At 46.0% G+C, this 26,449-nt stretch overlaps 2 protein-coding genes across 2 annotated transcripts; one reads left to right on the top strand and one right to left on the bottom strand.

Moving 5' to 3' along the window:
- Window positions 1-1,436: 1,436 nt before the first annotated feature.
- On the bottom strand, window positions 1,437-19,277 carry SLC9A6 (solute carrier family 9 member A6). The gene is made up of 16 exons (XM_083372248.1): window positions 18,992-19,277; window positions 16,250-16,449; window positions 15,471-15,548; window positions 14,672-14,748; window positions 13,408-13,520; window positions 13,110-13,215; window positions 12,143-12,293; window positions 11,361-11,457; window positions 10,660-10,748; window positions 10,328-10,441; window positions 9,395-9,506; window positions 8,699-8,852; window positions 7,806-7,836; window positions 7,366-7,445; window positions 6,290-6,395; window positions 1,437-5,657 (listed from the first exon to the last, which is right to left on the bottom strand). Exons 1-16 carry the CDS (start codon window positions 19,233-19,235, stop codon window positions 5,385-5,387), a joined length of 2,025 nt encoding a protein of 674 aa, XP_083228374.1. The 5' UTR covers window positions 19,236-19,277; the 3' UTR covers window positions 1,437-5,384.
- A 101-nt stretch (window positions 19,278-19,378) lies between these two features.
- On the top strand, window positions 19,379-24,577 carry MMGT1 (membrane magnesium transporter 1). Its single transcript, XM_083372030.1, has 4 exons — window positions 19,379-19,499; window positions 20,037-20,089; window positions 20,792-20,895; window positions 22,240-24,577. The coding sequence occupies exons 1-4, from the start codon at window positions 19,418-19,420 to the stop codon at window positions 22,400-22,402; spliced, it is 402 nt and encodes a 133-aa protein (XP_083228156.1). The 5' UTR covers window positions 19,379-19,417; the 3' UTR covers window positions 22,403-24,577.
- Window positions 24,578-26,449: the final 1,872 nt, after the last annotated feature.

The following is a 26,449-nucleotide window of genomic DNA, read 5'->3' as shown; positions in this document are numbered from 1 at the left end:
AACTAAATAAGGAAACATCCGTCTGTTTTTTTTTCCCAGCAAGAGCTTCCAAAGCAGACATCCAAGTCTCTGCTTGGGTAAGCCACTTGTTCTACTAAGTGTGAAATTTCTCAGTGGTCTCCCATCCAGAAAGGAACCAAGGCCAACTTGCTCTGTTTTGGAATCCATTTCTCCGGCTGTTGCTGCTGCTAAGTCTTTACTTGGTTAATGCAACCCAGTTTTGGAGTTCACCAAGCCAGCCGGCTGTTTGCACGATGTGTAAAATTGAAGTGTGGCTGGCTGGTTTGTGGCCTGATGGTTGTGTGAACCCAAGAGAGATCAGAGTTGGTGGCTGGAGAGGAGGGAAGCCCGAGGAGATACCACTCTTGAAGGACTATCAAGCCTTCGCAGCTCCAAGGATGGCTGAGATCTGGCAAACCCCGGATACGCTATTAGCTCCGTTCACAGGACGCAGCGAACCCACAACTCAAAACACTCTTCAGGGGTGTGTGGACGTAGCCAGAGAGATTAGCTTCTGGCATAAGAATGTCTGGCCAACCTTGTCCGTTGGGCTTTGCAGGACATGGCTCTTAAGCATGGGAAAGCATGTGGCGGGACGACGGCCAGAAAAAGCAGATTCCGGGCTGTTTTAATTTTTGCACTCAGGAGGAATCGACCTGTGGCTGTTTGCAAAGCCAGCGTGTGGGGGAGAGATTTTTGCCTGGTGAGCAATTATATTTTGCTTTCCACATTCTCCAGAGATTATGTAAAAGGGAAGCAGCAAAGCACACATCACCTTAGAAATGAGGGTGGCTCACACAAACACACACACCACGTTGGGTGACTGCAACCATATATGGCAACTTCTAACTGGCAAAAGCCATCCCCCCCCACCCACACCCCGTTTGGACCCTCTCCGGGCAGGGCAGGGAAGGAAAGTTGGTTTGGGTTGGATATTTTAGGGAGAAGGAGGCGACTGGAAGCAAAGATCCCAGTTAAGAGAGACTCCTGTGTAAATATGTGATAAAGCACTCAAGTTTGTCTTGCATCAAGATTGAAGATCAGCAGACTTTAAAGTTGTGCGTTTATAGAGTGGTCAGGATAATTCCCAATTTTGTTAGTCAGGTTTTCAATTTTGGAAAAAAGGTGGTGGTGGTGAGGTTTATAGCTAATATACAGGTAATTTGGGAAGACAGTAGGGTCCAAACTTGCTCGCCAAACCACAGAGCTCGACAAAGAGGTTGTTTATTTATTTATAATTACGTTATGATAGTTATTGGACAGAATCTTGATACATCTTCTTTTTCACTTTGCAGGTCCTTACTTTTTCAGCGGTGTGAGATTTACAGCTGCAAGACAAAATGTGACTTTTTTTTTTAAAGTCCACTGATCAAGGAATAAATTAAGTTGAAAAACACATTTTTGCGTGAAGTGAAAAACCACGCAGACACATCAAATTCAAAGAAACAAATGTTTTTTATAGGCCCATGATTTCTTTCACAGTGCAAGTAACAATAAAAGATTTGAGTTGTCATAAACCAAAAAGTGCAATTATTATGCTTAAGGATATCGTTACAAGAATGCCACAACTACAGCAGTTAATATCATAAAAAGAGACAATTTAACAGTAAGTAGAGAACACTAGAACTTGACATACAGTGTCACCGATGCAGAAATGGAATCTTTACAGAAAAGAGCGCATTTCGAGGGCAGCTGAATTTAAACCCACAGCTGGAGTCACAAGCTTATAAATCCCCACTGCTGTTTTTGAGGTCATGTAAGAACTTGGCAACAAGCAAGGGAATTGCTTTCTTGCAGTATCGAAGAAAGAAATGCACACTTATCAAGGCCATGTTCAATTCCTGACGGGTCATTCTGGAGGAACCGCAGTGGGGATCTGCCACTGGTTCCAGTGTTGAAGAATTCTCCATTACTCACTGGCCATAAAAGCTGGGATCCATCTCAACAGGAGAGTATTAATTCAATCAGCAGTTGAAAACTATCACAGGCATTATGAGGTCTAGAGTGGTGTGACTGTTATTAATGCGTCTTAACCGCAAACTTGCACGGAAAACTGGGAAGTGTATCATTATTATTATATTTAGAAAGAGAAATTCTCAAAGATGCAGAATTTCAGTCCTAGAGGGGTGGTCTGTCTGAAGATCAGGTGTCTTTTCCCCAAAGGAACTTGTAACAAATCTAGACTCTTAAGTGTATGGCTGCAATTAAGTGCAGCCAATGTATTCAGGCGTTGCCTTTAGGAGGGCACCTTCTCAAGATGTGGTGACAGGATGTCCAATGGACCACCGGGAGCCACCGCTTGCCTTTTAAAACCAACAGGTCTCTGCCATGTTTCTAATGGTCACATCACAAGCTCCTCAACACAAATCAGTTGCTGCTTTAAATAAACAACAAAATGTGTGAAGTGGCAGTCAACTTTATAGGACCAAGCTGACACTGCACAACTGCACTTGAGAATAAAGGAGGCACAACCAAAGAGTTGGGTGTGGGGGGCATTTCCTTATTTTGTCCAGTTAAGGCAGCAAAGCAGAAAGAAGGCTGATCACCTTGGGATCTAGGATCTTCCTAAACTTGTCAGCTCCACTTTTATTACATGCCAATAGACACCAGATCTAGACTTACAACCCAAAATTGCAAGGGATCCCGTTTTACTTTTGATCTGGGCAAGAGGGAAAGCAAAGGCCTCAAGCAGAACAAAATGGGGCCTTCCAGAGGTTGTCGAAGTACACATTACCGGAAGGGAAACCTTCAACCTTGTAGATGGTGGTGGACTCTAATTTCCCAACATGGCACTCTTGGCCATGGCAACAGAGGCTGCTGGGAACTGTAGTTCCACAACACCCAGAGGACGCGAGTTGTCTTAGTCATGATTTACAAAAAGAAACTTAACTGGTAGGAGTCTACAAATCTTCCAAATTGGGGAGGACGGAGCAGAGGAGGGATCCACTATTTCAGGCAAATACGTTTCCTTGACAAAATTCTACATTTTCTGCAAACTCCATGACTGATCGGGCTACACAAGATCGTTAGCTGTTGCTTAGAAACATTTGAAACCAAAGAGTTAGCACTGTGCAAGTGATGTAAAAATCTTAACACATGAACATTTCCCATATTATTATATTATTATTATTAGCAATTGTACTATTATTATTTTAACATCAGACATTAAGATACAGACATTATATAAAAGCACAACATGCATTCACATATATTTAATGATGTTCCTGCATAGCAGGAAGAAACAATAAAAATAAAAGACCTAATGTAACCAAACAAAGGAAGTCTGGGAGAGGAGAAGAAAAAAACAACTTATTTTCCAGTGCAGTGAAATTTTACACTTTTCAAGCAAGCTGTGTCACTACAGAATTGGGGTGACTCTTGAAAAAGGTGGGTGGGACACGAAAGCAGAATGCAACTAAGAGGAAAAAAACAGACCCCACCATTCCTGGGCAAGTCCACAAAATTGTTCTGGAGGAGACTTGAGGAAAGTTAACGCAGACCTAAAACTTTTGGAAAACGAAAAATAATCTGTTTTCATGGCTGAAATGGAATCAATTCCTTCCTGAACCAGAAGAATCACTTAGAGGCTAAATTCCAGCACAGCCAGCTTTAAGATTTAAAAGGGTGAAGCAACTCAAAATTAAAAATGCCACATGTGCATGTTGAAATGCTGGATGTCTACAGCTACCCAGCCTGTTTCCAGGGCAAAATGGTCACAAAATTCCACCATTTTTGGAGCATGTTTTTCCTCCTTGGTTAGCCGAAAGCGAGCCTGGGTGTGCGACGTTTATTTTAGGATGAGAAATTTCTCTGGTGATTGAACAAATAGCCAAAGAGAAACTATATTCTGCTTGCAGGTCATGCTAATCTAAAAGAAGGATCAAAACAAAACCCATTTTTAAAACAAGATTAAAAAACAGGGATTGTTAGTAGCTAGAATAACACAGGACATTAAAAAAGACTTTCAAAATTCTAAAATAAGAGTTGGCTTCAGGTGTTTTCTGCTAAAGAGAACAATGAGCTTAAGTCTGTAACAGGACCAGATCTGCCACTGAGATAAACCTGGAACAGCTGCACTCAAAATTCTTGAATTCCCAATGCTACTGCAACAGAACCTTAGAGGGAAAAACTGGATATAAAAATCAGCAGGTTGTTCAGAGCTCTTTTATAGGCAAAGAAAAAAAAAACACCAAGAAATTGGATTTCATCGGCATTTTTCTCACTGAATTGTAAATGAGATAGAAATCTTTTTTTTTCATTACTGACACACACACATGCAACCAATACCAAACAGTGCAACTATACAAATGGACGGATGTTCCAAAATATCTTTTTTTTTAAAAAAAAACTGTAAAATCTCTACCTCCATCTTTTGAACAGTGCTACTGCTCCAGCTGTTTTTGTTTGCAAATATGCACCCGTTAGAAAAAAATGTTCTCCCCCCCACGGCCCAGCCAGCCACTAGACTAGAAGCTCAAAACTAACTCAGCCATTTCTGGGTGCCTCCAACTTGCCCCGGAAGCAGTGCGCTAATTCTCTGCGTGAAAGTAACAACAGGGCAGCTGTTTCAGCACTCCGCAATTCAGTTCCTCACCCTAATGCGATGGGACAAGGCAAGAGAAAAATTGAAACCAAAATAATGATAAAACATCCACCTTCAGCCTCACGAACCTCAGAAGGCCACCTTCTCTGTTGGGACAACCAAGGAGGTTGTTCCACTTAACACACACAACTTGCCAAGTCAGAAGCTTGTATGTCCACAGCACCCACTGCCTGGCTAACTCTCCCTTCAATAAGTGTGGACAGCCAGGTGAGCAAACGAGAAGCCCTCTGGGTAACTCTCTCCAAGACTGTCCAACATCCAGAAGATGTTCTTCAAAATAAAACGTGAAGATTTCAAGCAATCCTCTTCAGCTATTTTAGGTCTTCTGCCTACTGCAGCTTGGCCACCTCGTCTTAGCTCCCCACTGCTCAATCTTCCCTTCCTTTCCTGGCATCAGCGAAGTGGGCACTGAATGGTCAAAACCCAACAAAAAAACACAGAATTCTACAGAACCGGAAGGACGGCTGCAAAGCGGCTCTCTCTTTTCCCATCAGAGCACAATTGCATCTAAAACAGTTCCACTGCTATTCAGTGCTAGTCCATCGTTTTCACACGGTTGTTTCTAAGCGCACAAAATCAACAGCTCGCTCCCAGAGAACTGCCTTGCACAGATAGCGGTTGTTTCTCCTGACACCATATAAATAAATCCTATTTATACAGCTGAGACGTTCTGAGGCATACAGTAGGTTTTTGGGTCATAGATAGCCAGGTTTTCTTCACCGTCACCTGCGGATTCTCTTCTTCTTCTTCTTAGGCTACCTGTCGTGTCAAGATACTGATCTTAGGCTGGGCCATGGCGAGCGTTGTCAACCACGCCGGAAGGAGGCTCGGAGTCGTCCATGGGAAGAACGAGGCGGGTCCCCCGGATGACAAGTTCGTGGTCGCCAAAGCCGAGCTCCTGGTCTAGCGTGTCCTCGGAACCATTTCCAGCCACCCGTCTTGAGGCGCCCGATGGCAACGAATCGGAGTTCCCGCTGGAATCCCCGTACGTCAAACTGATGTCTCCGTCATTCAAAATCAGATCTGAATCATCATCCTTCAGCTGCTCTCGATTCTGAGGAAGAGGAGGAAGGGAAGGGAAGGGAGAAGAGAGGAAAGAAGAGGAGAGGGGAAGGAGGAAGGGAGGAGAGGAGAGATCAATTCACGGCTTTATTAAACAGCAGACGTCCTAAGAGGCTTCAATAAAAGAACTGGGCAACTTCTTAGTGTCTACAGCCACGTTCCCCTCCTACATTTTGGCAAGACGGGGCCGCGGCCAATGGGGTGGCCTTGTGGGGGGCAGATGACTTTGGGGGCTTTCAATTATGGAAAGCCTACACTTTGGGGGGGGGCGCGCTGCTCATTCAGAAGAACTATGGTGGAGGATGAATCCAGGAGAGCCTCGAGAGCTTTGGACTAATCAATCAAGAAGGAAAAAGCCCAGCCCACCCTCCAACAGAGGCGAGAGCCACCTCGGAAAAGGACAACCCAAACCACGTCCTCACCACTTGCCCGCTCCCCGAGACCCTTCCCTCCTTTTCTAGATGCCAGATCTCCAACTCCACGCACAGATTGTCCAGCCCTGTTTTAGAAACGGTTTCGTCCGCCCCACCTCAGCGACGGTGAGCATGCCCAGATGAAGGCGCTAAGTGGACCACAGGAGGCCCTTCATGCTATTTTTTTTGGGGGGGGGAATCCTGGACTTACCTCGTAAGCCTGCGGACTCGTCAAACACCGTGCAATGGGCCCGCAGCAGCTGGGGAGGGTGGTGGTCAGGGGGGGACCGCTGTGCGTCAGGAGAGGTTTTAAGTAGCTGAGAAGGGCTTTGGTTAAGGCAAAGGAAGCGCCTCTCTTTTACCCAAAGCCAATATTCTGACATCCTTTTTCTAGCTCGAACTCTGCTATTAAAACTACCTAACGCAACAGAAGTAACAAGCTCTATTACAAACTGCACAAGGATTTCTTAAAACGTTTGCTAGTATCCTCCTTGCTGCACAAACACTGCATCCGTGCCGGCTCAGGAATTCTGGGAGTTGAAGTCCACGGGCTGTAAAGCTGCCACTGTTGCTGCTATAAGGGCCGAGCAGCTGAGCAGCGATCACTTTCCCATACGGCAGTGGTTCTCAACCTTTTCTTCACCATGGACCCCCCCAAGACCTAACTCAAGATTTAAATCATAACATTTCTTCAAGCCTTCGCGGACCCCCTATGACGACATTGCGGCCCACCCAGGGGTGGGTGTACCACAGGTTGCGAAACACTACGATACAGGATTCCTCTACGTGTGGTTGCCGATTTCCTCCCCTGTTTTCCTACATTAAGTCATCACAACTACAGTTTTGGCCAACTGTTTGTTCTCTTCTCACAGAGCGAGAAGCAGGTCTGCCCCACCTTCATTCTAAGAAAAAAGCAGTTTTCAGGAGTTGGATAATTCTTTGGCACTGAAATTATACCTCGCTCGGTATAAGTTTTGGTGTCAGATTTCTCCAAGGTTTCTTGCTAGTGGCACGGCTTCGGTCACTTCTGGACACAGCGGAGAGCTGGCCTGGTGACAAAACCTGGAGAGGGGGCCGCATACAAACTAAAATAATCTTCTGCCCCTACCGGCATGGCACATACGACAGATATATAGTTCTGCATTTCTCGGGGCTGAGCCCAGATAAATGGCCACATGAGAGTTGAGAATGCACAGCTGAGGAAGGGAAGGCGCTTCAGCCCTCTCCCCAGGCAACAGAGGCAGGGCCTGGGGTCCAGGACCACCCCCGGGTCTCTGGGAAGGATACTTATGGTCAAAGTTGTACCAGACTCGGAACAGCCAGGCGCTCTCCGCTCTGGTGCTTCGCCCCTCGTTTTCTGCCCCGCCCTGGAAAAGAAGAAACACAACCGGATGGTAGTGGGGTTTGGGGGAAGAGAGACACCCCCAATCCCCAGTTTGATCTTTATTTTCTGCGGTGTGTTGGTTATTATTTGATGTTTGTAATCTGGATTGCGTTAAATCAAAAACTGGGAGGATTTTAAAGATCTGTAGCGCTTCAACAAAGTTCTGGCAGAATCCTGGCATTAGGACACAAGGGGGGGCTGGCCAGAAATGAGATCTTGAAAGCACCTGGTGAGCCAGGAGGCGAACAATGACTCGAGAGTGATCCTAATCATCGAGGCCTTCGAAATTCTGACCTAACAGCCACAAGAGTGCGGGAGTGACCGTGGAGAAAGGAGGACTTACCACATTGTCTTGGTCAGCATCTACACCAACCCTGCAGGGAAGAACACGCAAGGACGATTACTCTCCCCATTCAGACTGGGGATAGCCCACAGCTCTCTGGCCACCCAACCGGCACACAAACCTTCACCCCAAAGGCTTGAGGTGTGCTCCTCTACCTACGATAATTCGCCCTTCGTGCGAAAGTAACAGGCGGGTTGAAATGCACAAAAATGTGCATTTCTCAGAGGTTGGGAAAGGTGGAAGGAAAGAGGAGAAGGGGGGTGACCAGCAGGAAAGTGGAGGACCCGGTTTCAGTGGAGATGGGCGCAGCGTGAGAGGATCTAAAGGACCAGGCTGTGGACGAGTCAACCTGAAGAAAATCTAGGTGGTTGCTAAGAATCGGCACTGACTGGACGGAACACAATCAATCCACCTCTTCTCAATCTGAAGAGAGATTGTGAAGCACAACTGGCTGAATCTCACATCCCTGCGCAAATGTGAGCCGTGCCGGCATGAATGAGTCTCGGGAGGCTGAGTGCGGTTTATTCCTGCCTGGCTGCTATCCTCATGCTCATCATCCAGAGCCAAGCTGACACCCAGTGGCAAAGAGGATCCTTTTCACAACTGCACGTGGCTCCACTCAGTTAGCAACTGGCTCTCCCTTTCTAAAAGCATACCTCACCCAAGTTCACAGCAGGGCAAAGAACACACTTGCAATTCTGTCAGTTGAAGCCAGCGCCTCCCTCATCCCGAAAAGACACAAACCGACTTGCTCAAAGGCGGCCATTGCAATTCTCCGGAAAGTGGCTTTGAGGCCAAGCGCGGCTCTTGTAAGACTCGCCACGCACGGGATGTCCCACCCAAAGTGAGCAACTCCGCTTGAGGCTGAGGAAGGAGGGGGAAGGTCTACTCACCGAATGTGCAGGCACGAAAGCATCGCGGTGGTGCCACCACCAAACACCCAGACGGTGAAAAAGACGATCAGCAGAGTTGTACTGAACATCACCTGCCGCGCATAGGTGGCTGTGTCCCGGATGGCCAAGGCAAACGCCATGGCTCCCCGCAGGCCTGAGAGAGAGACAGCGGGCAAGAGGTTTCCTAAACCTGGCTGGCTTCCTACTCCAGGGGTCCCCAAACCCCGGGCTACAGCCTGGCACTGGCCTGTGGTCCTTTTGGAACCAGGCTGTGCAAGCGGCAGACCCGGGTGCTCACGTGTGCAGCTCCATTTGCACGAGTGCCAGGTCCATGTGAACCATTAATAAGCAAGGCAGTTAAGAGGTAGTAAAATACCCTCATAGCCTGTTCTATGATTCTTGGCTATCGCTAAGCATTTATGTGGGATTGAAGCTTTCTGCGAGTAATTTCCTTGTCTTTCAAGTAGCCTTCATGTCTCCTCAGGCTCCCCCACCTCATCGGTTTGTTTTCTGCAGGCATTTTTTTCCTAGCCTGATAAGAAATATTTCCACGCCCTCCCCCTTCACTCCAATAACCTCTTAAAAACTGGAAGGGTCCCATTCTCCGTCTCTGTAATAGCTGCCTTTCCTTCTTTCAAGTTAAGCGTGCCATTATTTATGGCCACCACGTTCAAAAGGAGTTCAAGGGCCACTCACCAGCAAACATCATCATATGCTGAATTTTTGTCCCAATCTTGTTTCGCCTCCCCAGGTTAAGTAGGAAAGAGAGGGGATAAATGTTTGCTGCTCTTCCCAGGAATACCGCCAGCTAGACATGGGGCTGCATTAAGGAAATTATTTTCTGATAAAAGAGAATATTTGTTAGCTCAGGGTTGACCTTTTTTTTGGGGGGGGGGGTGTCCTTGAAGTTCTCTGAGCTGGATGGTTTTCTTGCAGACGTTTCATGACCCAACTAGGTAACCTCATCAGTGCTAGAAGGGAGCTGGGTTTGCTCTCTCTATACATGCAGTCCCTTCTAGCACTGATGATGTTATCTAGTAGGGTCATGAAACGTCTGCAAGAAAACCCCACTCGGCTCAGAAAGCACAAAGGACCCCACAAATTATTTTGTCTTTTAAGTCCACTTTAAAATGACACTGGCCATTTAAGCCTGTTCATTGCAGCTTAGGATGTCACGCAAATGTCACAAACCAATGTCGGCTTCTTTACCTCCTCACCAGGTGGGTGGGCTAAGAACTGTTCAGAGCCAGACAAGGCTTGCCACTAAAAATGCCACAAATCAAAAAAGCCCCAATGAGTATCTGTTTGCTTTCGTCTTTTCAGGCAAAACAAAGGTGGCGTAAACAACATACAAACTCGGGTTTGTTTTTTTACTGCTAAGCAATGCGTTTTTCCCCTTCCAGTGGAAATTCATGAGAACGGAGAGTGCTCCTATTAAATTACCTACATCATTCAGTGTTGAATTTACACAAACATATTTCAATCCTGTTTAATTGGGAATAATAAATCGTATTCAGCTCTCCAGATTTCTTTTTGTATAACTCTCATTTTCCAGACGGTTATCCTACACAACCTAAATAGGTTTCCCTCTTTTTCTTTCTTTCTTTTTTTTTTAAGAAAAAAGGATACAAAAGCCCCAACCACAAAGGTTGGATTAAAGACGTGGTTCTGGAACGTGAACAGCGTCAGCCCCATGTAGGAAAAGATGAAGTTCTCCGCCAGGAAGTTGAGAAGCTCAAACAACTAACATATTGGACAGGAGAAGAGAGCAACGATAGCAGGGTCCATTTATTTAAACGACAGGGAATTCCTCAAAGCATGGACAGCACAAAATAGAGAAGGAAGCGTTACATTTATTGGATTTATAAGGGGGGCACAGTGGGCAACTTTTAAAAAATTATTGCCCTGCATTCAGGAGGGTGTCCCCCCCCCCCCCCGGCCATGCTGGCCCAAGGCCTCACCTGTTTTGTCCTGTGCTGTGACTCTGTGGACAAATTGTTGTAAGTATAGTGAGCTTGAGTGATGCCACAGAACAACACCGCCACCACACCTGGGGACAAAATACTGCATTAATAAGGGAGCCTGCAGCACCTACAGCCCGTCTCCAGTTTTTCTTCAACACAGAACCCTTTGATTACGGTTTAGCCTGACAGGGCACTGCTGAACCTGCAATAAACCAAATTTTAGGGCTTGAAGCTAGTTTCCAGTCTGATTTGAACAAACTCCAGTTGAAGCAAAAAGTTGGCAGGTTGCGTGGGTCCAACCACAGAAACCCACATGGTTTTGAGTTATGCAGAATACTTCTTCCTACAGATGAAAGCAATCAGCCCCAACAGGTTGATAATGACATTGCTCCATGTTGCGTAAGCAGCTCCTCCCATTACACCCCACCCTCCAGCCAGAAAGCCCCCTGCCCCTCTGGAAACATCTCGAGAGAAAACTGGAGTGGTTGAAGAGCACAAGCTACAGTCGTCTCCCAGATCCTCAGCTCCCCTGGCTGAGCGGCCCCCAGGGACAGGGTTTGGGGAGTGGGGAAACTTTCGGCATCAGAGGAGTGGGCTCACTGCCAAATTGGCAAGGATTTAAATCTCACAGCACTCTGGGAAATTTCCTGGCACAGCTTCGCCCAGGCGGTGCAAGGAAGCAGCACGTCACCACTTACCGGTAAAGCCACATGCTTCAGCCAACAGGAACGTACTCCAGGACATCAGGAAAAACAAGCCTGTTTCCAACAGGTGGAACTCGTGGAGTTTGGTAAACTTGGTGACGTGAAGCTGGAAGTAGTTAAGGGAGCAATCCAGAGATTTCTGCAGATTTTTTTTTAAAAAAAACCCAGCAAAATGACAGCAATTTCCCAGAGAGTCTGTTAGAGTGTCCCCCAATAAGGGAAAGATATGAACCAAGCACACTCTCGGGTCCAGCCACCCCATAAATGCATCAGAACAATCTATGGCTTGTCAAATACGGGCTTTTTTGCTTTGGTGTTATAAGCTTGCCATCTAGGGTTGTTGATCCCCGGGATCTGTTCTTGAAATGTTTCCCCCCTTTGCATTCAAAACAGTTTGGCACTCTTTGACTTAATTAGTCCTTAATTAAATCATTTGACAATTGAGAAAGCCTTGCAAATACATTTTGATAGGGTGCTTCTGACCGGCTGAAATGGATATAATGAGTAAAAAAAAATAAGATTTCTACTGTTGGGATGTTTGTGGCCAGTCCAGTGTATGATAAATGGTTAGAGCTTTAAGTCTGTTCTGAGGGAAAGCAGCATAATAATAAGAAATAAGAAACAAATAAATAAAATTTGAGTTATTTACTGACAAACTAGAACAGAACTTTGTATTATTTCACGGGGAACAAACTGGAAGAGTCCTCCTTACTTTGCAGATTTTTTATACTGGCAAACCTTCTTGCTCAGAAGCGAAAAAGTGTCAACGGACAAACCAAGGATATCAGAGCAGTCACAACACCCGTCGCAGCCCCCATGGCAAACGATCCGCTGAAAATCCCAAGGAAAATCCCGATGGATTTGAACATGGCTGTAACATCGAAAGTGTGGCTGTTGTATCCTGCAGGCTGGTAGGCAACGATTGAACTGTGGGAAACACAGAAGGCAGACTCCTTCATGCTTTGCTAGGTATTCCACAGATTGCAGGAGTCAAGAATTCTTCTTCTTCTTCCTACCTAGGAGAAATGTTCTACCTAATAGCAGTAGCGCTTAAGACTTATATACCGCTTCACAGTGCTTTAAAGCCCTCTCTAAGCAGTCAGCCTATGGCCCCCAAGAACCTGGGTCCTCATTTTACCGACCTCGGAAGGACGGAAGGTTGAGTCAACCTTGAGCCACTGAGGATTGAACGCCTGGCACTGAGTTGAATTAGCTGCCACACTGCATTCCAAGCACTGCACCACCACCATCAGGAGACGGAGGACAAGTACACTGGGCAGAGCTGAAACCACAACATGCCTGGCCTGATGGGGGATTGGTGGGGTTTTTTATTGTTATTTTAATATTTGTATTTACTGTTTTTTAGTGGGCATATATTTAATTCTTTTTTAACTTTTGTAACTTTGCATTTTTTATTCTTGCCCTGTTCACCGCCCTGAGTCCTTCGGGAGAAGGGCGGTATATAAATATTATTAAATAAATAAAATAAATTATTAAATAATGACAAAAGATGGACTTAGTCACGCTTTCCCTCAAGTTCAGCTGAGGTTATCGGGGCTTCTTCGGAAACTCATTAACGATGGCTCTACGGCCAGAGGCCTACGACAATTGCCCTCCATCCTTTCGTTAGTTCTAGACGCTCCAGGGATCACTTTCTACAAGGCATAACCGCTTTGCAGATGCTCCCTAACTTGAGCTGCCTCTGCCAAGGACGGTAGTGGGCAAAAGACACACACAACTTACGAAGACAGCACAATGGCCACCGCATCATTGAGGACACTCTCTCCAAAGAGAAGGGCATAGAGCTCAACGTCCACTTGAAGTTCATGGAATATGGCGAGGACCGTCACTAGCCAAGAAAAAAAGGGCAAAGAGTTTGCTAGAATCCCGAGCTGGCCTACTGTATTATTACCCGGCAAAATCTCAATCTTCAAAATATGGCAGAGACGCAAACACCCCTCTAGAAAGGCCCACAAATGCTTCAAACTTAGTTCCCAAGGGCATTTTTGAGGAGGGTCCCTGGTTCCCGCCCACAACCTACCAGGATCCGTCGCAGAGGCAATGGCCCCAAAAAGCAGGCAGTCGGTAAAATAGAACTCTCCTCCAAGTTGCCCCATCACTTTCATCAGTGCAACACAGCCGTACATGATGGATCTGTTGAATACCAGGAAGTTGGCATCATTGTCACCATGACAAGCTGAACCTCAGTACAGGTGGCCCTCGACTTACGACCACCACTAAGCCCAAAATTTCTGTTGCTAAGTGAGACACTGGTTAAGTAAGTCTTGCCCCATTTTTCTTGCCACCTTTGCTAAGTGGATCCCTGCAGTTGTTAAAGTTACTCAGACGGCCATGAAGCGAATCTGGTTTTCCCATTGACCTTGCTGGTTAGGTTGCAAAAGGGGATCACGTGACCCCGGGACACTGCGACCATTGTAAATACAAACCACTCGTCAAGCATACAAATGCAAATCACGTGGCCATGGGGATGCTGCAATGGTCATAATTGTGGAAAGTTGTCATAAGTCACTTTTTCAGTGCTGTTGTGACTTTGAGCCATCACTAAATGAACTGTTGTAAGTCAAGGCCTAGCTGTATTCATTCATTTATTTAAGAGACTCAGGCAGCCTTGTGCAAGTCACTCTTTCCTGCACCCACCCTTGGCAGCCCATGCGTTTCTGGGAAGCACATCTGGGTCCAGTCCTAATAAACACAGCCTTCTACTGGGCTCAGGTGTTCTCTCCTCCCCCAGATGCAACTGGGAGGGGTCAACTTCCACATTTTCTTCAGCCATCCTATCACAGCATCTAAATCCAGGCATGCTTTAATTTTCAATATGCAGAGTTGGAAGAAGGGACCTTGGAGGTCTTCTAGTCCAACCCCCTGCTCAAGGAGGCCCTATATCATTTCAGACAAATGGCTGTCCAATCTCTGCTTAAAAACCTAGATGGAGCCACTTCAAAGTGGTTTACAACGGTGAATGGTTTGAACCATCACGATTAAGATTAACCAATCATAGTTCATTAATTGGCTTGTTTATCAACATATCCAAACCAGCCTGGAATTGTTAGCTTCTTATTTTTAAAAATGCAGAAGGCCTTGCCTTGCTCTCGTCCATTTTGTTGCGATTTATGCTGTGCCTATTTTAATTGCCGATCTTTAATGCCTTATTGCCGTCATGGTTTTAACCTCTGGCTTTGCAGCTGCTCACAGAGAACTGTTTATTAGATAATATCCAAAGGATGTAAACAACTAATATTTTTAGAAGCAGAAGGGGTAAAGGAGGGAGGGGCAGGAATTCTCACCCTATCACAAAACAGGAAATTGCTGTTCCAAGAAATGCATATGCTAAAATGGATCCAAGGTTTCGGAAGAAGTGGCGCTTGGAAAAAAAAGAGAGGAGAGACACTTTGGTTATTTTAAATGCTGGGAATGACTGAGCTAGAATGACCTGGCAATTTCTGTCAAAGTCCTGCTGAACCCTCCCTAAACATACAATTATTTCAGGCAAAGAGCAAATAAGAAGACAATAAGCTTATCTCTCTAGCACTTGAAATGCCTTTCCAACTAAGATGTTTTATAAGCATTACAATTACTCATTTTTTTCCCTCTAGCATGGGGAAAAATCCACATTAGGACAGACAGCGCTGCCTGCAGGCACTTGGTGTCTGGCAACAAATTACTGATTTTGGAAAGATCAGAGGCACATTTTGTTCAGAAAAAATATTTTACAATGTAGTATTTCTTTATTATCCAAATTTATATTTGCGGCAAAAGTTCTGTTCTGGTTATAAGAGAGGGCAATTAAAGGTTTGGATTGCAAGGGATAGACTTTGCTTAATGGATTTATTTTATTTTGTATACACGCACTGGATTACGTTTTAGCGGTAGAGGATGGAAGAGATTGTTTATCCTGTTTCAAGCTGTTGCACAGCAGAATCTTAAGGCATTAAATCCAAGAGAAAAATCAGTTGAGTTCATCCAAAACAGACTGAAGATGTAGTCAATGACAACAACAGAGCAGCAGGTGGCCAATGTCTACTTTACGTTCTTCTTCTGCTGCCCTGGATATTTCAAAGAGGATTAGAAGGAACAGACACCTACCCGTTTCAAGCTATATCCAGCGTAAAATATAATTGGAGGGAGCAAGATATTAAAGAACACTTCAGGATCAAAAGTTACCTGTAGGATATTAAAAAGAGAGAAAGAAGGAAAACATCACTTCAATGGGTGCCGAGTAAAACATATCATTTGGTGAAGCCCATTTTTGTTAAAAACAAGAACTGTACCCCCTTTTCAACTTCACAATTGGGAGGCATTTGCTGATTTCACACCCAAGCAGCTTCCAGAATCGAAACAGCACAGCCTGTGTTGGCAGTCACTGGAGTGCGGGTCTGGGATGTACAACACAGCAGAGTAGTGTGATATGTCTACCCCGAAGAGATCTGATGAATAGGGGAAGGAAGTTCCTTTTATTCAGCCAAGGAAGGAGAGGACTAGAGCGAGTGTGCCTCACCATGCTTTTGAGTCATTATAAATGGCTGACTGCACACAACAGTTTGCCTCTTCCAAGGGCAAGACCCAGCCAAGCTGACAAGTTGCAGCTCAGCAATTCACATTTAGACTGAAAGCCAGGTGTGAAGCTAGCCCTTAAGCAATTTCTTGAGCATGGAAAGCTGAGAACTTTGAGGAACAGCAGTCAGCCCAGAGAAGAAGCAGGAGAGACGCCTTCAAAAACTCTACAGCTTTTTTCTTTTTCTTTTCCAGACTCCTCTAGAAACCTGGGGCAAAGCTAAGGCAGGACTGTGAATTTCGATCATATTTTCCCAGAACCTTTGATCTAAAAAAAGGGGAAAAGTGAAGTGGAAAGCATCAGAGCTCACCTTCCGCAGCATCTCATTATCTTGCACACTATTCAGTTCATGGGAACTGATCTCCCCCTTCAGGGTGTACTCATAAAACTTCCCACTCAGGTTGACCAGCAAAGTCGCAGGGCTTGTTTGCATTGGGCAGCTTAAAGTCACGTTGTTGATATCGCCGGGAATGTGGATGCCGTAGCGAAGAATGACTCCCACCAGAACTCCTGTAAGAAACACAGAGGACTTCAGGTTTGCTAGAGACCTAGAGCAATCCTGAGAGGCTCGGAGTTCTGATCTATAAATTCTCAGCACCCCTCTTTCACCAACTGTCAGAAGAACTCCTCCAGCAAAATTGAAACAGAAGATGTTTCAGAGTCAAGAAGCGCCTAAATGGAATAAATTCAGTACCTCAAATCATGCAAAGCCTCATCAAAATATTTCAGAATTACAGAGCTTGTGCTGAACACAACAGCATGACTTGTGCCCTGAGTGTTTCCTAGATGCTATCGTGAAGAACCGGTGGAACAGAATGGCAGCGATGAGAGTAGAAACAGAAGAAAATGTAGAAGGTTCAGCACCCAAGTGCATTGTGCTGCATAAATCAGACCACACAGATATGAAGGATCCTGAGAGATCATCCAATCCTACCCCCGTTTGTTGAAAAATATATATTACTACAACTCTAATGCAACTTAAAATAATCACGTTCTCTTCAGGCAGTTTGAGAAGAGCAGCAGATAATTTTAAACTTGAAACTTTTCTTTTACGTCTATTGAGCAATCAGCAGTTTCACTGAAGATTTTATGCTCAGTAGTTTCCCAACACTGTTCTTAAGGTCAGCTTCAGTTAAGAAAAAATGGCAGTGGATCTCTTGAGCAATTTCAAAAATTTGCCAAGACAATTTGCAGCAAAACATCCAAAATGTGCACCTATATTATAGGGATCTGCCAGGCTGAAGAAAAAAAACAAACACCTTTTTGACCAGGATAATCTAGACTCTTGGATTCAAATAGCTAATAGCTAATCAATAACACAACGGTCTAGTTCACACAACAAACTCCAAAATGTAATTTGTTGGCGTATTTAGTGGTTTCCATGCTATCAACACATTAGCTGCTAAGTGTCATACATTTGCTTTTTTTGGAATTATTGTATTGTATGCTGGTCTTTTATTGTGTTTGGTCTTGGACAGTAAATAATTTTGATCCATTGTTATTTAATAATAATAATAATAACAATAATAATAATAATTAAAAAAACCAATAATTTTATTTGTATACCGCCCTTTTCCCGAAGGACTCAGGGCGGTGAACAGGGCAATACATGTTAAAAGACAAGAATACAAAAATTAAGAGAGATTAAACAAGATGCCTAAAAACTATAACAATAAGTTAAAATACATAAAAAACAATAAAACCCAAACCCATCACCCATCAGGCCAGGCCGGCTTGTTCAAACAGGTAGGTCTTTAGATCGCGCCGGAAGGAGCGGAGGTCGGGCGCCATCCGGAGCTCGGCCAGAAGATGGTTCCATAAATCCGGCGCGCCCACAGAGAAGGCCCTCCCCCTGGGGGCCACCAGTCGACATTCTTTGACCGGTGGCACCCTGAGGAGGCCCTCTCTGTGGGAGCGCACTGGGCAGAGGGAAGTTGATGCTGGCCGCAGGTGCTCCCTGTGGTATTCCGGACCCATGCCATGAAGGGCTTTGTAGGTCATTACCAGCACCTTGAATCTCACACGGAAGACAACTGGGAGCCAATGCAGCTCGCGGAGCAAGGGTGTAACATGGGAGTATCGGGAAACTCCCAACACAACTCTCACGGCTGCATTCTGTACCAGTTGGAGCCTCCGAGTGGTCCTCAAGGGCAGCCCCATGTAGAGAGCGTTGCAGTAGTCCAAATGAGTGGTCACGAGCGCACGAGTGACCGTGCGCAAGGCCTCCCGGTCTAGATAGGGCCGCAACTGGCGCACCAGGAGAACCTGGGCGAAGGCCCCCCTAGTCACATTTGCTATATGGTCTTCTAAAGAAAGCTGTGAATCTAGGAGGACTCCCAAGTTGCGAGCCCTATCTACGGGGGGGGGGTAATATATCTAACTAAAAACTATGCCTTAGCAACTGATATAAACACAGCAACTGAATAGTTTTTGGGAAATATATCCTATTAATAAAACGTGCTTAAATTTGAGAGAAAGAGGATCGTTACTGTCAGGCACTGGGTGTTTTGCACATTAGAGCTTCAATCTCAAATCTTCCCTGAAAAAGCTCTGGTTTGGATGGAGGATGGAGGTCCGCTCTGTGGTTCTTTTCAGACAATTCTTGCCACGCTGGACTTGTAACTGGCCCTCGCCCTGCTGGCTGGGGATTATGGGAGAAGAAATACAAAACGTCTGGGGGTGGCAGTAAACCGAGAGATTTTAATAGTGTCAGGTTTACGAAGTCCATCGGGCAGCTGACAATTTAAATAATAAGCATTCACCCCTTTAACAGGCCAGGCTCTCCCAAGGGGGCTTTTATAGCCCCCCCAAACTCCGAGTCTAAGAGAAGGGATGGGCTAATGGCCTAAAGGCGCGCCTTTCTTGCCTGGGGAGGGAAGGACGAAAAGCAAAACCTGCAGGACATTTTGCAGCCCGATTTCACAGCAGAGCCCGAGGCGAGGCGAGGCGAGGTCGGGGTTCAGCCTTCCCGCCTGGGAATCGGGGAAGGCGCCGGCCAGCCTCCCCCTCTCTGTGCCGGCGGCGGGGGACGATGGGCCCTGCCGCTGCTCACCGTAGATCATGGCCAGCCCGGTCTCGTGCAGGAAGCGGGCGCGGCGGTGCTTGAAGAGCCAGATGGTGAGGATGGTGAGGGTCAGCAGCAGGATGAAGACCAGCAGGTTGGCGCTGTCCTGGCGGTGGCTGGCCTCCGCCGCCTTCTCGGCCACCAGCTCCTCCTCCAGCGCGCCCGGATGCCGCCCGCCCGCCCCGCCGGGGCCCGGCTCCAGGCCCAGCGCCAGCAGCAGCAGCGCCGCCATCGCCCCCCGACCGCCTCAGCGCCTCAGACGCCCGGCCGCAGCCCCGGCCCAGCGCCCCACTGACGTCATCGCGGCGCGCGGAGCGACCAGGCGGCGGCGGCTCCTCCCCCCTCGCGCGCTCGCTCTCTCCCTAGGCGCGCATGCGCAGCGCCCGCGGCGGCCGAGGAGGAGGAGGGCGGACGATGGCGGCCGCCTCTCTCTGGAAAGGGCTGGTCGGGGTCGGGCTCTTCGCCCTGGCGCACGCGGCCTTCTCCGCCGCGCAGCGTGAGTGAGGCGCGCGGGGCCCCTTGCCCGACTCTCCCCTCCGCCCGCGGAGAGCCGCCGGGCCGAAGGAGGGAGGCGGGACGGGGCCGGGGCGGTTGGGCCTGAGGGAGGAGCCGGGCCCGCGTCCACGCGCGGGGCCGAGGGCGATGGGGGTTGCAGTCCCGGGCGGTGGCGGGAGCGGGGCCCTCAGGGCGGGGCGAAGGCCAACGGGGGGGCAGGGGGGCGGGCTCGGGATTCGCTGAATCCCGGGAAGAGGGAGGTGGGGGGAGGGAGGGAAGGAAGGGAAGGGCTGCCCCCCTTAAGACCAGGAGGAATAGAGAATTGGGGGGGTCCCTGCGGGGGAATTTGTGGACAGAAGGGGCACGAAGTTCCTGGGCTGCCCTGCCTCCTCCTTCCCCCCCCCCGTCATATTTTTAAGACAGGGAAAACGTGCTTCTCCTTCTGCATTCCCCATCCTGCTCTTCCCCCCCCTCCCGTTTTGGCCCAGTTGGGGGAGGGGATACGAAGATGCCAACTTTGCCTCTTGTATTTCAACAGACCGTTCCTATATGCGATTAACAGAGAAGGAAGACGAGACGTTGCCTATAGATGTAAGTGGTTCCCTGCTTTCTGCATGGAGGGCAGACCCCAGAATGGCAGCTTGGACCTCAAGAGTAGTTTAATGATAAAGGAGGGAGCAAAGAGAGCTCAAGGCCCGGCTGGATTTGAACTGCTGCTGGCTCTTCATTTTCTTGGCACGCTTGATGGCTTTTGTCAATTGTAGCCTGTGGCAGGAATGAAACCCTCCAAATCTGCCACTTTCCCCTCCCTTAAAAGCATCCCCCCACTTGATATTTTACTCTGGTTCAACTCCCGAGGTTCTGCAGAGTAAACCACCTGATCCTTCTGGCGTTTGGCTAACATTTCTTCCATCCACTAATCCTGCCCTCGTTGCATTCTTTCTCCTCACTTTTTTCTCAGTGTTTTTGATTTTTTTATTGACTTTGAACTGGTCAGGAGCGCTCACAAAGCAAGATTGCAAACAGTCCAATGCCTTTGCTATAGAAACCTATGTAATAGTTTTAATTGCAGTAAAGATTGTTTATTTACTTTTTCTCACGTTAATAAGGCATAAAGCGACATTCCGTGTCTCAAACCAAATCTTGGTCCACTGTGTTACCCTTTTTCTAACCCTAGTACTTTTGAGCTCAAAAAGGAGAACTACCTTGAATACAGAGGCCTCAACAAGGAACCAAATTATGGTGGCGTGGCTTTCTGAAAACACTCAGCTGTCATTTTTCATCTGTTTATAGATTGTTCTTCAAACTCTGCTGGCCTTTGCAGTTACCTGTTACGGGATTGTTCATATTGCAGGAGAATTTAAAGATATGGATGCTACTTCAGAGCTAAAAAATAAGTATGTTCCTTTCTCTTTCCTCCTCGATTGCTACTACTATAATTGCTTGTCTCCTGGATGTTTTCTTGCTATTTCAGGCTAAGTAGGAGAGGACTCTCACTCTTCTGCTCAAAAGGGAAAACAAAGTGTTGTTGGCCTAGATGCCAACAAATAATACCAGGGGAGATAAAAGACTCTGCTCAGTGTCTTCCTCCGAGAGAGGAGAATCATATGGGGCCTCCTCTTGGTGTTTCTCCCCCCTCAGAATAGTTCTACCAAGGGAATTGGTTATGGGAGCTATATTGTACTGAGAAAATTAACCATGGAATCCAGTAGGCACACGTGAGAAGCGCATGTTGAACCTGTGAGGAAAAGACTATTAACAAGAATGAGCTGACTCAAAGGTTGTTTAGTCAGTGGCAAAAGGGGTAGTGGTACCGAAGAAGCAGCGCACAGGTCACTTTTCATGAACAACAGTGACATTTTGACTGGATGGTATGAAACTTTAAACCAGAAAGCCTTCCTTGAATGTAGGGCTACTGCTATTATTATTATTATTCTGAGAACAAGAATTTAGGACATTTTGAAGTGAGTCTCGTGCTGTTGTTTTTTTCCCCTTTTCCACTAACCCATCCGTCTGGCTTAGCTTCATTTACAGACTAGGTTCTTAGAATGTGTGAAGCAAAAAAAAAGCTCATTTGCCAAGTGTGCAATGCCCTCTTAGGCTTTTTTAGGGAGAATTTGAGGCTGATGGCCTCAGGAATGGAATAACAGCAGAGGTTTGGGGAAATAACATACTGTATCGTGATTAATAGCAAGCCTAAGCAACGAGTTGAGTTTGTACAGATCTTGAAGCAAGGCCAATTCTGCAATGGTTGTGTAAGTGTCAGAACTTGTCAAGGTTGACAAAGGGCATGGGAAAATCAGTTGTAGGATTGTACAGTGGGAAGGGATTTTAAGGTCCAGCCCTCTGCAGTATGGAAGCAAACTAATTAAACCGTCCTTGAGAGATGGTTCTCCAGCCTCTTGGAACCTCCCATAGATGGAAAACCCACCATCTCTGTAGGCACGCATGTTCTTGGTCCAAATGTTGTTGCTTAGCAGTGATCCTGAATTTTTTTTCTCTGCTGCTTGGGATATGGCAGTAATGTTTTATCTTGCTGCCACTACTTCCTTGCAGGGGAAGAGACAGGTAAGATTTAAATTACACGTGACCATGATATGTGTTAATACCAATGTCTAAAATCCATTGTCTAAAATACCAGTGTCTAAAATTCTCTCCGAAATGATTGTCTGCTTGCCGACTACAATAACTGTTCTGATTCAATGTTAATTCCATTCTCTCCCGTTTTCCTTTTGTTTTAGGACATTTGACACATTAAGGAACCATCCATCCTTTTATGTATTTAATCACCGGGGCAGAGTGTTATTCCAGTCCCCAGACACTGTCCATTCTTCCTCCAGCCAGGATGCTTTGTCATCCAGCACATCACTGAAGTTGCGAAAACTTGAACCTCTGCACCGTTAAAAAGTTTTTTTTAATAGACGATTCTAAAAATAGGACACTGAGCTGTAATATTGGAGCTGGATATAAACACTTTTTAAAAAATGTCTGGAGCAGTATTTATATTGATCTTCCAGGCTTATAGTATGTGTGTGAGTGCATGTGTATCTACACACACGCATGCACACACACACACATACATGAATCTATTAAAAATATATTAAAAGGACTTTTGAACACTGGTCATAACAACTAAATTTTGAATTGGCAAACTGAAAGTTACTGCTAAAATTATGCAGTGAAATATGCATTTTACCTTTCATTAAAGCACTATGGTTGACTCACCTGAATTATCAAAATCTGTATAACCAAATGCAGATGATTTTAATAAGCACAGAAAAGGGTATGTTGTATTATTTTTGTTCCAACAGTAAAATAGTTGCGGGTGGCTTGTCTGCTTTGCTGTCTCATAACACTCCTTCCACACAGTGGTAACTTCTGCATCTCGTTTATTGGTGCTGTGTGTGGAATTTCTCCCCGCAGAGCCAGTGAAGATTAATCTTTTACAAGTAGGAATTTAGCCAAGATTTTGCCAAAGGGGTATGGACTTGATTATCAGCCGTTGACTGCAAGTTCCCCGAAATGCTCAGAGATTATAAAAAGTGTATGCTTTTTGAGAAGTCACAATGGCCAGGTCTTAGTCTAGTGAATCATGACAGCTGTAATCCATTCAGTTCTGTCATCAAGTTCTTACATCACGTTGTCATCCATATAGCTTGTAGCCAAGAGCTAGATTGAAAGACTAGGATTCCTTCAGTAAAAAGGCTAAGTGGGTGGAAATGGTAGTCTAAAACATGCAAGGTGACAGGCAGATGAGGAAGACTGACTTAGGGAGGAAAAAAGTGGTTTGACACCATGCAAAGTTTGCAGACAGAAGACTTGGATTGTCTTGCAATGATTTCTTCATTTCGTTTTTTGATAGTGCCTTTTGATTTAGCTCCCCCTCATGTACTTTTAAAAACAGGATAAAGGCAGTGTTCTTGTTTGAGCAGCTGAACACGTTCAACTCGTTTTTCCACTGTGCTACATTTTCAAACCTAATTGTATTTGATCACCAGACTTCTTCCAAATTTACCCGCCTTGCAATATTTGGGGTGCTCCAAGTCCCCTTCAGTTCAGTTTGCTGCAAGCTTGATTTTTCACAGAATGTAACCAATTTGAAAATTAGCAACTAGAGACGTAGAGAAGTTGAATGTCTTGTCTTCAAGAGCATAGCCCTGTGCATTTCCGGGGACAAGTCGGACTCCGAATGGGTGACGAGTCGGGTGTGCTTGTGATTAAAATAAAATGCATGCACTTTACAGATTACGGGGTAGGATCTTTCCCTTAGATAGCAACTACTCCAGGGCAGGAAAACAACATACAAAACTGCTTGAACCCAGTTTTTTGATCTTGCCAGAGAAGCAGTGCTCTGGCCAAAGAATCAGAACGCCAGACTTGACTGTGATAAATGTTGGCCTTTCTAAACCTGGCTCTGGTACCAATTGGTTCAATGTTGCGGTCCTTCCTTTGAATTAAGCTCAACCTTAGCCTTGCATTCTCTTTTGAGGTGAAACTTGTCAGATATCTGTAAGGCAGTTGCCTAGCTGTTGGTCATCTTCCTCCTAATACCCTGCTGTTGAAATACCTGCTCAAAGTAGCCGCCCATTGGCTATTCTGTCACCCAGTCCTTTCTGGGCGATTGTTTCTTCTAGCAGGTTTTTGATTCCGTTTTGTATCTAATAACATTCTCCAGCCCAAAATTCAAAACAACGAAGTGGGCAGTTAATAGGGATTGTGACAGCCAAAACAGCTCTATGAAATGCCAGTGATTTGCCTATACAGCGTTTGCTGTTTTAGTATACGCTGTTCCAAGCTGAGGTCCTTATTTATTCTTTCTCCTGACCCTGGTCAGAGTCGTTTTTGCCAAGAAGTTGCAAATTTTGCTACAAAATGGCAGTCTTCTCCAAGTCAGTCTTTTCCTGCATTTGTTATGGATTTTGCACTCTGTTCAAGCACCTTCTGGGTCTCTTAAACTTGCAAGAAGTGAACCGGTTCCCTTTCACTATCCATGGTTTTGTTACAAATGTGCAAATTTTGTTTCTTTCCCTTTATGCTCTTGCAATGTCCAATAAAGAACTAATGTTATTCCAAAACAAAGAGTAAGAATTATTTTTACAGATGCAGTATTTTCTTACTGGTGGTGTAAACTTGTGAAATGGGTTCTTAAATCTGAAGGATTGTGGCTTGCTCTGAGGGTGAAAGTACTTAGAAAAAAGATTGAATATAGTTTTTGGGCTCCTAAACTGGTTCATTATACGCCTTAGTTCAAGAAAAAGGGAAACGATTATGCCATCAGTTAATACAAGTTGCACTAAATGGTTATATCCCCAACAGAGGCTTTGCCACCTCTTGTCTGTCTGGCATCTGCAAACAAGTCCCACAACTGAGATGCGTAAGGAATCAACAGACCTAATTCAGGGGAACATAAAATTGAAAATGCCCACTTCCAAAAGTTTCCAATAGTTCCAAAAACACTCAAGGCCAAAAACAGCCTCGCTTGATCAATGTATTCTTGGCTGCACTGGATGAAAGTCTAGTTCTGAGCTGTTGGCTCTCCACCTCTGGCCATCACAAGCCACCTTTCGTCTCCCTGGAGATGATGCACAGATGATCAGAGCTGGGTTTTATTTTTAGTACTCTCAGGATCATCGTGCTACTTTCTTCCCGTGTCTGCAGGGGAAAATTGGCCTCAATTTAAGGCTGGAACCAGGCCTGCCAATATAATCAATAGTTTTTGCATGCAAGCTATATTTTTTTTGCCTGCAGCTGTCAGGTACTTTTGCATTAAAACCTAGCTGATACAGCACAATCTTTCAGTTCTGAGCAACACCTAGGTCCAGTTAGTTCGTGTTATCCTGCAATGAACTATTGGAAGCGACAACCAAATTTAAACATCTGGACCTCCCCAGGACACGATGGCTCTACTTATCCTCGTGAGTGAAGTCGAGAGTGGAGAAAAAGCGGACACTTCTTCAGCCTGTGCTCTAAACAGTGGAAGAAAGGTAATCTGTTAGGGGTCCCTGGGCCCACAAGCCCTTTGGAATCGGGCCACGGAAATGGCGGGCGAGTATGCACTGCATCCCCCTGGTGGGAGCAGCTGGCGAGGGCACACTCCGTTCGTGTGAGTGATGGGATGTGCTTGCTGCCCACTTGCACAAATGGAGCCGCGCGTGTGCACCTGCTTGCCGACTGTTTGCACGGAATCATCCCCTCCCCCCCCGTCTGCAAAGCCAGAAAGGTTGGGGGAAAGCGGCCTTGATGCTTAGTTTCCAAATTGCAGCTACGAAACCTAGCCAGGCAGCTTTCTCCCCCAAGTCCTCAAGATGGATGCAGGCGAGAGCGTCCCACAGCTCGGGCTGGTTACGCTTGTGAAGTCGCCAGGTACCTACTGCCTCTTTTGCCATCAGCCCCATCACTTCCTTATCTGGACGAGAGGGGTGGCTAGCAGGTTGTCTCCGGTTGTTTGGGATGCCAGTTCCCAGTCGTCTGCAACTGGCCAAGGCTGAAGCCTCTGGAGCACACGGCTCCCTTATTGTCCAGCAAATGCACGACAAACTCTTCCCCCCGAGAGCAGATGCATTGCTCGGCAAAGGCAAGTTGAAGCTGGAGTCTAAAGGGACAGTCCTGCTCACCCCTGACAAAAGTCGCCCGCTTAGGCCTGCTTCGAGGCAGGTGGACAGAGCACCACGGCAAGACAATGAGACAAGCTGGAAGGGAGAGACCCACGGAGGTGCACCGTCCGCTCCTTTCCAACCGTACTTTTCACGGACAACTGGAAGGCCTATGAAACCATTCCCTGTTCAGATCAGGCACTCCTTAGAAAAATCATAAAATGATTTTTATTATGTACAAGTGCTCAAAAAATTCTCTCATATATATATATATATATATTTATATATATGTATAGATGTTCTATGTACACACACGCACGCCATTTGATATCTCAAAGTAAGGATCTGTTAAACAACA

This window comes from Vipera ursinii, assembly GCF_947247035.1.
Source record: "Vipera ursinii genome assembly, chromosome: 12".
NCBI classification, from domain to species: domain Eukaryota; kingdom Metazoa; phylum Chordata; class Lepidosauria; order Squamata; family Viperidae; genus Vipera; species Vipera ursinii.
This window is presented reverse-complemented; position numbering and strand designations above follow the sequence as displayed.